Genomic DNA, 11,934 nt, shown 5'->3' with positions numbered 1-11,934 from the left:
GTGACTCCCTGAAAGGAGACTTCAGCCTCCCAGGCCATGATGGGGGCCAGGGGGGCCCTAGGGTGCATGGGAAATCAAACAAGGGAGGGGCCAGCAATGGGGAAAGAAACACATACAGTCCTGGGTGAGGACACAGGTGTCCAAGTGTTTGCAGAGATTTTTCTTTATCCCTTTTTTTGTTAAGATGCATTTATTTTTAACCTACGACAGCTGCAAACTGCAAGCACAGCCCTGCTAAAGTTGCTTACAGGGCTTTCTTATTCAAAAGTTTATTTGAAATAATTAGCTTTTGAGCTCATTTATAAAGGAACAATCAGATATATTCAGGAAGATTAGAAGCCCCTCTGCCCACGGTTACCCACTGCTGCGGCTGTAGGCGAAGATCTCTGTCTACAAATCTGAACACCCCACAATAAAAACCCTCTACTCCAGTAATCTAACAAGGCTCCAGCCTACAGGGATCAGTTAAGAAGCTGGTGGATATTGTTTTGCTGCTTTTAATGTTCATTTAGTGCAAGGAAGCATTAATTCTTCAGCAGGGGTGAGCTCTGCCACTGCCTGGGTGCTGTGGGATGTCGATGAGCCAAAGGGAACAGGATTTATGGATCTGACATGGTTGAAATCATTTTCCAGCCTGCTTTACCCACCCTCTGAGGGGACACTTTGTCTCTAGCACTAAGAGTCGTGGCAGCTCAGCCCCGGCTGCTGTTCTACAGCGGGGGAAAGGTCAGCAATGTAAGCGCAGAAAAGAAACGGGGAAAAAAACCAGACAGGAGCTGGGATGCTGGAGGCAACTGCTGGCATCTTCTACTCTGCTGTGGGGGAAAAAGAGGAGGTAGTCAGCAGGACAGCTCAAGGACCAACCAAAACCCCTGTCTCCATCACAACCTCCCTGGCAGTGCTTTGGTGCTCCCCCAGGAGCTCCCCTTCCCGGTCCTGGACTGCACTTGGATACTCACGTTTTTCCACATTCAGCTTGAGCGTGTCCACCCCGGAGAAGATCATCTCGTCCGGATCCGGGGTGGCAGCGGCACTGGTGGGAGCAGCAGCCCCTGCAAAGGGAGGGCAGGATATGGGTGCTGGACCCCAGGGCTGCCCCATCACGCCCCATTCCACAGAGGGCAGGGGGGGAGAGGCTGCACCCACTGTTGAGCTGTGGGCTGGGGGCAGGGGGGGCTCATGGAAAACTGACTGCACACCTTGGCTCCACCTGCAGAGACCTGAGGTGGATGTGGTTTTAAGGGTCCCCTCTAGTCTTAACGTGCTGGCACCAGAGGGGTGCTCCCTACAGCATGTATGCCTCTCCTCTCCTAGCTCTCCTCCTCCCTAATCCCAAGCAGTCCTTGCATACTGCTCGTTCCTCTCCTTCCCCTCCCTGGCAACCTACCGGAGCAGTCCAGCTTTCCCCGAGTAGCAGTGCCCTCAATCTTGGTGCCATTTTTGTAGCAGCACCAGCAGAAGCCAGTGGAGAAATGGCACTGCTTGGGCAGGTAGTCACCGTTCTCATCGCACTGTGGGTGGAACCGGCCTGGATGGACACCCCCAAAATTGGCCTCGGCCTGGCACTTAGTTTGCACTAGGGCAACAGAAACAGAGGGGAGACCCCATCAGCCCCTCAGGCCCTTTTCCCCCTCAGCAGCCTCAGCAGGAGATTGTACCCAGAAGCAGTTTAATTTAAAGGTGAACAAGCCCCAGCCCTGTGACCTTTCTCAAGCTCTTGGGCTAGCCAGGGGTGGAGGATTTGGGGTGGTGCTCCAGCTGTTCAGCCTTTTGCTCACCCCAAATGCCCTGCATGCAGCAGACAGAGATGCTCTGTGATGTCCTACAGGCCACCAAGCAGAGGCTCCCCACGGAATGAACGGGACCATGACCGGAGGGAGGGCTTGGCTCCCTGTGGGATGCCCCATGCCGACACCTCCCTGACCCTCCCCAGCTCAGCAGCCCCATCCCCAATACCTTTAGTTGCCGGGATTGCCTTGTTCTCCTCCGACTTGGGGTTCTTGGCCATCTCAAACAGCAGCCAGTTGTACATCCAGGATTCCATGGACTGCAACAAGGGAGACCAGCACATTAATGGGCATGGGGGGAATTCACCCCAGGGGAGCTGTGCCATGAGCTCTAGCTTGGCCAAGGAAGGTGGTGAGTACCACCCCCTTCCCTGGGGTGGGAGTGGCCCAAGCCTGGCTCAAGCAGGCCTTTGTTTTTCCAGGTGGGGACATTCCAGTCCCTCCTCCAAACAGGGGACTCCTGGATGGGGAAGAGTAGAACAGCAGCAAGCACTGACCTTCAGGTCTGTGTGAGCCATGGTGTTTCTCAGTCTCTTCACGTTGTCCAGAAAGTTATCCTTCAGCTCCGGGAACATCTTCCCGGGGTCTGCTTGCTGCAAAGCAACAACCATGGTGAGACAGGGCAAAGAAAAATCAGGTGGGAGCGTGCTAATATCATCCAGACAGATGCTGCAGGAGGCCAGGAGCTCCCACCAGCACCCCAAGAGACCCCAGACCATTGCAGGGGGGCAGCTGTAGGGTGGGTGGGGCTGCAGGGGACCTTACCAGCAGCAGGTGCTTCACTAGGTCCTCGGTTTTGTTGCTAGCAGGGGCTGTGGCCTGAGAGAAAAAGCAAAGGAACAGTGTGAGCACGGCAGCACAGCAAGCCCTGAGGGCAGCAAGCAGTGCCAAGCAGTGGTGAAACTCTCTTACAGGAAGGTCTGCAAGGGGGCCAGCAGGCAGGACCCTCATGACCAGCGGGGTGTTCACCATGGCCATCTTCATCTTGTTCACAGGCTTGGCACCTGATGAGGAAAGAGCACCGTGAGGGGCACCAACAGGGCTGGGTGGGCCAGGGGGAATCTGTCCCCTCTCCCTGGACACCCCCCCACACCACACTGGTGCCCATGGGGCTACTGACTGGCAGGCAGCTTCCTCTGCAGAGCCTCCAGCTGCAGGGTCTGGGAGGTCTTGGTCAGCTTGCTGATCTGCCCGCTCTGCTGGTACACGAAGTAGATGGTGACAGCCTGGCCAGCGATCAGCAGGGCCACCAGGATGGAGAGCACGGAGAGGCCGGCTCTGCGCCCCAACACCGACCTGCGGGGCACGGACAGGGAGCTCAGGAGATGATCCTCTGACATCACCCTGTCCCCGCCCCAAACACGCTCTTCCCGGGGGGGTTTGCAGCCAGACAAATGCAAATTCCCCCACTGCAGGGTGCAGAAGTGAAAACTCAGTGTGAAGGTCACACCAGGAACTGAAACTCACTGTGGGGGCGGGAGGGGGGGCACGGGACGGGTACCGAGGGGTACGTGGGCACATTTAGGTGCGGACAGGGGACTGCCAGGGGACTCTGGGGCACGATATCACTCTGGGCATCGCCTTTTGCGGGATTATGAAGCCACCTGAATCTTTGCTGATTCCTGAGGCAGAGGACACGGCCCATGGGATGCCGGACAGCAGTTAATTTTTAAAATTTTGGGCCAGATGCTGCCCCGCCGGGTGAATGTGGCACTGTAGGGGTGCAACGGTGCTGCAGAGGCCACTCCCTGGCTCCGCTGCCCGACGGGGAGCGGGCACTGCCCGGCCGAGGGACATGTCCCGAACGGGACAGCGCTGCGGGGGTGTCTGCCCGGAGACTGGTGATGTCACAGCTTCCTGGCTTCTGATTGGCTGGAAGTTTTGGCGGAGGCTGCCCCCGCGGGGCTTGGGATGCGGGGACTAGTTGGGACACGCGGTGGCAATGGGATGGCGGCCCCACAGAGCCAGTTGGGTCCAGGGCCCGCGCCTGCCCCATAGCCACGTCATCAGCCTGCCTGTCCCACAGCCTGTCCCATAGCCGTGCTGACTCCCCCATGGGTTCAAGCCATGGCTCTGTGCCCCACAGCCACGCTGAGCCTGTCTGCCCCATCACCATGACTTGTCCCCAACTGCCCAGAGATACAGTGACCCCCTTCAGCCCCATAGCCACCCAATTCCCGCTCCATCCCATACTCACCCAATTCCCGCTCCATCCCATAGCCACTCCATATCCCCCCTGTCCCACAGCCACACTGTGCCCCACCCATTTCATATCCTACTCGTGTCCCTTCCTGCCTCACAGCCATGTTCTGGCCCCTTCCACAGCCCCCTTGGCTCCACAGTGCCCCGTAGCCACCCTGTGCCCCCCACCTTCTGCCCCGTAGTCACTCTGTACCCCCTTGGCCCAACTGTGTCCCCTTCCATCCCGCACCCACGCAATGCCCCCCCTGTCCCACGTCCCCACTTGTGCCCACTTTGCCCTCTCCGTGCCCCCCACCCCTTGCCCCCCAGCAGTGGCACCTCTGGGTGTTCCCAACGCTGAGCACGGCGCTGCCGCGGTCAGAGATGAGGTCCCGCTGCTCCTCTGCCATGGCTCCGGTGGGCTCCCCGATGGAAATGAGCACCCCCAGCTCTGTCCCTGGAAATACCCTCCGGTCCCCACCCTGCCCTGACACCCGGGGGGGGGAGCAAAAAAAAAATCCTATTGGCTGCTGGCACTTGCATCACTTGTTGCCAGGCAGAGCTCTGCTGCACAGGTCTCCAGTACAGAGTTTATGCTGGACTCGGTGGTGAGCACCGCGGCCACTCAGTGGGGGCGTCGCTGCCTCCCCCACGCCACGGGCAGGTCACAGTGCCCAGCTTGGTGACACCAGTGACATGAGTCTGGGGGCTCTGGTACCCCTGGGCGGGGGGGGGCAGGAGGTGGTATATGGCAGAGGGGGGGGGTGGCAGGGGGTGAGAAACGGGATGTGGTGTTGGGATGGGGGAGGTGAGAGACAATGTGTGAAGAAGGAAGTGGGGTCCAGAGGTGGGTTACCAGGCGTGGGACACCATGGGGAGAGACCCCACACCCAAGACTAAGAGCAGAACCCCCGTGTGGGGGCACACTGTCAGGATACACCCCTCCTCACTGACCTTTGCTGCTGGGGAAAAACTGCACTTCGGCTCAAACCCCGGGCTGAGGGTCACTTCAGACCCCCCTGGCTGGGGGTGCTTGGCCAGCGCTTCTCAGGCTGAGGGGGAAACAATACAAGGACTAAGTGCTTTCCAGCCCTCCTTGCTTTGCCTGCAGCAGCTTCCAGAGGCTGAACCCCCAAAGCCAAGAGAGGAGGAGCAGCCCCTCAAGGTAAGCGACCCCAAAGCACCAGTGGGAGTGGAGCATCGGGGATTCCCAGCCCTCCCAACAGCCCTGGAAGTGCTACATGGGCAGAAGCAGCCACCCACACCATAATGCTGGGGTTTGGTGATTTTATTCAAGGTCCCAGGGCAGTGCCAGGGGTAACACACCCCCAGTGCCACAGTGAGCCAGGGTCACACTGTGCACAGCACAGAGCTGGCTCCAGCATCAGGATCCAGCTCCACCGTGCCCAAGGCTCAGCCAAAAGTGAAACTGCGCGAGGTACTAAAAGCCAGACACCACTAGTTACCTGGCAAACCTGCTGGGGCTGGTTCAGCCACTCCTTCTCCTGTGTTAGTCCTGAGCCACCTGGCTGGAGGGACACAGAGCAGGGAAAGGGATCGTCATGGAGCATTTCCAGGCAGCAGAGCAGGGTTTCCTGGCAGTTGCTCTTCCTGGAAGAGGCATGGTGGGACAATGCTCTGGCTTCCCACATGGGAAATTGCAGCCCCATTGTAGAAGGGCTTAGGTGCTCGGAGCCTGGTGTCCCACTCACAGGCTCCTGTGACCCAGCTGGGAAAGCCCTGGGCACCCAGGAGTGCATGGAGCACCAGCCCAGGAGTGTGGATCAGCCTCACCCCAGGCTACCAGTGATGTACTTAGAAACCATCAGAGGTGTTTGAAAAGAAAATAAAAAGGGAGAGAAAATGGAGAGAAAAGGGAAAAAAGAGGAAAGAAAAGGGGGGGGAAGAGGAGGAAAAGAAAGCAAAAAAAAAAAGGAAATAGAACATAAAAGTTTTCTGTAAATTTTTTGTCTCTCTCCTTGTGGGCACTGGGGGTTCTGGGAGACACACAGATTTTTTCCTCGAGGGTCCAGACCTCATTCAGCTCCTCGTTTGGGCCACAACTCCTGCCTTGAGGCCACTCTCCAGGCACATTCCGTGACCAGCCTCAGCCCAAAGGGGAACCAGAGAGAGTTTGAACAGGAACTTTGCAAGTGAAACCCCAGTGACTCCATAGAGCTGGGCCTGGCTCTGCAAACCACAGATGCGGGCGATAACCTGGGGGTGGGGGAGGGCCTTGTTCCTCCCAGCAGGCTGAGCCTCCCAAGCCCCAGCCCAGACGGGCACGGTCAGCACAAAGCCAGCCCTCACTACACACACAGACACTTCCCATCAACTCTTCAGTACTTCATACCCCCCCACACACACTTTCTGCCTGTGGCTGTGGCATCTGGTGTTTCCAGTTTGTAAATTGACTTCTCCAGGGAAGATGCAGACCCTTTCAGAGAGCAGCTCCCATCCTGTCTGACCCTCCTCATTCCCCTGTTGTGCAAGCCTGGCACTGGCTCCTCACCACCCTGTTACCCCAAGGCTTTGTGTTTGCTGTTGCCCATCAAAAACTCAACAAGCACCATTACAGGAAGCTGAGGAACCAGTTGTCTTTTTTCGAGGGAAAAAAAACCATCTGGAGAGAGGAGTGGTCTCAGGCTTGGGCTCAGACCTGCCGATGACGAGGCCGGCAGAGCAATTATTTGAGGCAGGCAGTTGGAATAACCCAGGTGCATTCACAGGAAGCCATTCATCACCAGCTGGGCCTCATCTCACAGCTCTCAGCCCCCAGACCCTGCACAGAATAAGGTCTGGGGAACAGACCCACATTTTCCACTGCCCCTAAGGTGACACCCCCAAAAGCTCAGGTTTGGCCCTGGGCAAACTGGAGGGGAAGGGCTGAGCCACAGGGCTCGCCAGTGGCCGCAGACTGTGTGTGGGAGGGGAGCACAGCCCCTGAGCAGCCCCGTGCCCTCGGCAGGATGAGCATCCCTGCTGGGGAGACACAGGGTGGGCAGGCACACACATCTCACCCCCATGGAGCCCGGGAGCCATCACCCAGCTACAGGGGGGTTGCAGGTGATGCAGTTCCTTGCTGAATCACCCGAGACAACCACCTGGGTCAGGGCAGGGACTGCCAAGAGCCCTGAGAGCCATCCATGCCACTCTGACAGGAGGGTCTTTTCCTCCAGAAAGGTGACATGCCAGGCAGCTACTCTGTGCTGGATCTCCAGTTTCTCTTCCTCATTCAGCATTTCCCCCCGGGGAGTACACACCAACACAGGAAGCCATTTCAAAGACGTCAGGTCTGCCAAGAAATCAAAGGTATTTTTGCCATTAACTGAGCAGCAAGCCCAGTGAGCAGCCTGCCCATGGCACATCATGTCCAGGGCACCAAATGGCACAGGGTGGGTTGCTCAGCCATCCCTGTGCACACAGTAGGGCTCCAGGTCCAAGGATTAAGGGTTAATAGAGCAAATCCACCTTCATGTGGAGCAGATGTCTTCCCACTTCTAAACTGCCCTTAAAACCAGCAGGGCTGAAATGGCCTGGACCTGGGAGGCCCTGAGATGAACTCAGTTTGTGCTGCCACAAAGGTCCTGCCTTGGATTTGTTATTGCTGTAGAGTTCTCCCCAAATGTGCCCCAGGAAGCAGCCACACCAATATCCCCTGGGATGGAACAACACACAGCAACAGTTTTCACTGTGTTCAAGAGTTTATTAAAAAAACACAGACTGGAGCTCTTGGTCACACACACACACAGTCCCATTCCCTGCACTCCCGACCTGTCCCCTCCTCTGTTCAGCTCCATGTTGGCTGAGCTGCTGCTGGTTTTGTGTTTTCAGCAAGTTCTCAGCACAGAGTTCAAAGAAAACTTTTAAGTACAGGAAAACAGCTATTTGAGTGGCAAACAGTGCACTTTTAGGACAGTAGGGGAAGTTTATTCTAGAATTTTCCATGGCCACATAAAAAACAACAAATGAAGCACTATGGCTGTGCCAAAGGAAATGCTGGCTTAGGAACATCTGCACAGGCAGGGGACTTTTTTTCCACAGAAAGGGGAAGTGATGAATTAAGCAGCATTTTGCAGAAAACACAGCAGTAGTTTCTCACTCCCAGCCCAGCCTTTTTTTCCATGGCAAGGACATTTCCAAGAGATCACGACTCAGTTTGAAAGCACAAGTATCCAAGCAGCTTCTGCTATGAAGCCCAAGACCCACCATGGCTTTGGATCAGCCAGCCTAGTTCACCCCCAACATCCCCCCAACCCAGAAGCCCAGCTCCAGAGCCCAAGCCATCCATGGATGGAATTACACGGAAGTCCAGCACACCCCAGTAAGAAAACACAGCTGAGCAGAGGTTTAAGAGAGCTTTAATAAACAGAAGGTGCAGCGCTGTTTACAGACGACGTCCACGGCGACCACCCTTCCTGCGAGTGCTGTCGGAGGGGATGGGGGTGACATCCTCTGCAGGGGGAAGAAAATCCAAAACACAGTTACCTTCCAGAGGTACCCCCAGAAACCAATGGGGTGCAGCCACCAACCCCAGCCTCATGGCTGCACCTCGGCAGTGCAGGAGCCACACATGGGCAGAAGGTATGCTCCATAGAGGGGAACTTGGGAACTTCCCACAAGCTGGGTACCCAGGGCTTTTAATGTATAGGAAGTAAAAATTCCCATCTCCCATCCCACTTAAACTAAGCAGCCACAGGGTTTCCAAAGACACAGGATGCTTGATGAACTTTCAGCACAGCCACCACCGCAGCTTCTTGTGACTCCCCTACAAAGTTCAGGACTCTCCTCCAACAGCTGGAGATCTCCACTATAACTGAGTCACTGTCTCAAGCTGAGACCACCAAAGTATTTTTAGGTGACTGAACCACTATGGGACAAGCGCTGTGACATCCAAGGAACAGTGGTACCCTGCTGTGAGCTGAGGTTTGCCCTGTACACAGAAACCTGGGTTCTGAGTTGTGCTCTCACCACCTCCTGAGGAATCATCAGTTTAGGGATCTGCTTAAATTAAATCCTTCCTTTAGTGCCACCTGAGCGGCCACGAAGAACATCCCAAAGTTAAACCATCAGACCAAGCAGCACACATGCCTACAAAGCTCCTTTCACTAATTAATCTCGTTCTCTCTCACTCACCAATGCGGCCAATCTTCATCCCAGAGCGGGCCAGAGCTCTCAGGGCTGACTGAGCACCAGGTCCAGGAGTCTTGGTCCTGGAGGAGAGTCAGAACCAACAACCCTTTAAATGACTCAAAAGTTGAACAGTTTACAAACAACTAGCAATATTAAAATCCCACCTTCCTCATCCCAAACCATCCTCCTCCTGTCCCAGACCCAAACCCTTCACCATCAGCCACCACAGTGACCACCAGTGTCCCTGTGACGTACCTGTTCCCCCCAGTTGCACGTAGCTTGATGTGCAGGGCGGTGATGCCCAGCTCTTTGCACCTCTGGGCAACGTCCTGGGCCGCCAGCATGGCTGCGTAGGGAGAGGACTCATCTCTGTCCGCCTTCACCTTCATCCCACCGGTCACACGGCAGATGGTTTCCCTACAGAAGGAAAAGGTGAAACTCAGGAGAAAGCCATTCCTTGTTCATCCCCCCAGAACAGCTTCTGGGTAGGGAGAGAACCTGTTATTGTCAACATTACCAGATCAATAAACTGCCACCCAGTACCCTGAGTACAACATTGATCAGAGGGGCTCACCAAGCCACCCGGTTTGTGTACATGCACCATCCCATCGGGCTCAGCAGAAGCTCCAGGACTTTGGTGGAACCTCTTGCCAAGCCCAGTTTCTGTTTTCACACCTGAAGGAGCCATGTACCACAGCGAGGTGATGGGTGTTCAATACTCACTTGCCGGAGAGATCAGTCACGTGGACAAAAGTGTCATTGAAGGAAGCAAAGATGTGGCAGACACCGAACACATTCTCTCCTTCAGCCACCTGCGGTCCCAAGCTGATGACCTGCTCCTCCTTCTTCTCCTTGCCCTTACGAGGTGCCATTTCTGAACAACAACCAAAGTGAAGCATGAGTGATGCTAGGTTTCTCAGCATTGCTAAAGGATTTTATGAAATTCCTACTGTCCCAACCAAGCAAGAAAAATGAGTTACCGTTGGCAAAACAGAAGCAGCAATTTGGGGGCACAAGCGGATTTCTTACAAACCCCAGGATTCTCATCTTTGCTGCATGCTGGCACACAGGTCACCACCCACAGCTGCTTAGTGGGGTCTCTCCTGCTGTGCTTGTCCCCAGGCCCCATCACAGCTGCACATGAGGGAGGCCCTTTCCTTGGGAACCAGCAGTGCCAAGCACTTCCCCTTGTTTGTGTGACTTTATGGAAATACCAAGCCAAACAACTACTAAAGCCCTCATTTGGTCACTAAGGTCCAACTCTGCACACGTTCTCTTTTAAGTACTAGCTTGAGTTCTTCCATGTTACTGCTCTCCTAACCACATCCTTGGGACTAGCCCAGGGAAATCTTCTGCCTCTGAAGACGACACCCAGCGACGGGAGACAGCAGACCCGGCACTCGGCTGTTTGTTTTGGTGGCCATGGATCCCGTGCCTCTGTCCCGAGCACAGGAAGACGGTTCCCTATTGCCCTCTCCTGCCAAATACTTGCTACAGCCGGCGCCCTGCACAAGTGAGATGTCCAACCGCTTCGCTCAGGAAACCAACCTCAAAAGAACCCACGTTCATCCTCGGCGGTCCCCTCTCCGCAGACAACATCAATTTACACCAGTGCCTGTGCGGCCGCCCCGACAGCGCCACATCCCCTTCCCGAGACATCCACAGGCCTCATGGACAGCGCCGTCCCTAGCCCAGTGAAGCCGACACGGCACACGCTGTACCGCCAGGATCTCCCCCTGGGCGACGACCCCGCCGCCCTCCCGCGCTCGGGGGCACAGCCCCGGCCGCTCAGGGCCGTGCCGCCCTGCACCTCCCGCCGGCAGCTCCGCTCCGCCCGCCCCGGGCTCGCCCGCGGCCCGTAGCCCCGCTCGGCCGGGCGCGCCCGCCCCGCGCCGGGAGCGCTACCCCACGCAGCCTCAGGCCCGTGAGGGCGGGTGGAGAGCCCGGAGCCCGCGGCGAGGCGCGGGCGGGCGGATGGCGGCGGATGCGGGACAGCCCCGCACTCACCTGCCCGTCTGCTCCGGCGGCCGCCACGGAAAGGAAGCGGCGGGGTCAGGGGGCGGGGGGCACCGCCTCACCCGGAAGGGATGGAGGGACGCGGCGTGTCCCCGACGGCAAGCACAAGGCTGTGCCCCGATCCCGATCCCAGTCCCCATCCCGATCCCGATCTCGATCCCGGTCCCGGTTCCGATCCCGCCACGCCGGACGCCGCCGCCACAACGTGACAGGCGCTCCCGAGGAGAAGCAAGGCCGACCTCCCCAAGATGGCTGCCGCCTCGACCTTCCCAATATGGCGCCGCCACCTCCTGTCCCTCTGCCCCTCCCCAAGATGGAGGCGGGCACGGTTGGGTGCTTGGGTTCCTGACAGACCTGCCCCGGGAGAGCTTTGGAAACGAAGCAGTGTAAAAAACAACCGGATGAAGATGGCTGTAATTCCAGCACGCAGGGCCTTTCCCCTGGCTACACAGCCACAGCCAGCACTCAGCCATGTTGGGGCACAGGCTCTTGCTCCGCTGTGGGGTCTGAGCACAGCGAGGTGTCGTGGGGATCTCCAGGCAGCTGCTTGTCCGTGCCCCGAGCTCAAGCAGGAGCCCTGGCTAAAAGGAGGTGCTTGGGAATTCACCCCCAATGTGTGTGGTGGTTCGGTATGTGTAAGTCTGGAGTATTTTTCATCAAGGAGATAATGAGAGAGGTTTCAGTCCGGTGATTCTCCATGGGGAGCTCCAGCAGCTGATGGGAGCAGCGCAGGCTGTGCAGCTCTGAGCGATGGCACAGGGACCAGAGCTGTGATCAGGGGGGTTTGTTCCAGCTCTACAGCAAAATTTGTAAATTT

General features: G+C 56.9%; 2 protein-coding genes across 6 annotated transcripts; both read right to left on the bottom strand.

The window, feature by feature from the left end:
- Positions 1–157: 157 nt before the first annotated feature.
- Positions 158–4,442, bottom strand: CD74 (CD74 molecule). 5 transcript variants are annotated; one of them, XM_032702943.1, is made up of 9 exons: positions 4,308–4,439; positions 2,908–3,083; positions 2,700–2,791; positions 2,553–2,606; positions 2,285–2,380; positions 1,957–2,047; positions 1,388–1,576; positions 960–1,052; positions 158–815 (listed from the first exon to the last, which is right to left on the bottom strand). In XM_032702943.1, the coding sequence occupies exons 1-9, from the start codon at positions 4,376–4,378 to the stop codon at positions 808–810; spliced, it is 870 nt and encodes a 289-aa protein (XP_032558834.1). In that variant the 5' UTR covers positions 4,379–4,439; the 3' UTR covers positions 158–807. The 5 variants fall into 5 exon arrangements, with proteins under 5 accessions (XP_032558834.1, XP_032558835.1, XP_032558837.1 ...); XM_032702944.1 differs by having other exon boundaries at positions 158–812; XM_032702946.1 differs by lacking the exon at positions 4,308–4,439 and adding an exon at positions 3,392–3,596.
- A 3,869-nt stretch (positions 4,443–8,311) lies between these two features.
- On the bottom strand, positions 8,312–11,307 carry RPS14 (ribosomal protein S14). The gene is made up of 5 exons (XM_032702758.1): positions 11,109–11,307; positions 9,825–9,975; positions 9,357–9,518; positions 9,105–9,181; positions 8,312–8,423 (listed from the first exon to the last, which is right to left on the bottom strand). The coding sequence occupies exons 2-5, from the start codon at positions 9,971–9,973 to the stop codon at positions 8,356–8,358; spliced, it is 456 nt and encodes a 151-aa protein (XP_032558649.1). The 5' UTR covers positions 9,974–9,975; positions 11,109–11,307; the 3' UTR covers positions 8,312–8,355.
- Between the last annotated feature and the right edge of the window lie 627 nt (positions 11,308–11,934).

The sequence above is a fragment of the Chiroxiphia lanceolata genome, chromosome 15 (genome assembly GCF_009829145.1).
Source record: "Chiroxiphia lanceolata isolate bChiLan1 chromosome 15, bChiLan1.pri, whole genome shotgun sequence".
Taxonomy (NCBI): Eukaryota; Metazoa; Chordata; class Aves; order Passeriformes; family Pipridae; genus Chiroxiphia; species Chiroxiphia lanceolata.
Note: the sequence above shows the minus strand (reverse complement) of the source record. Positions and strands in the feature narration are given on the sequence as shown.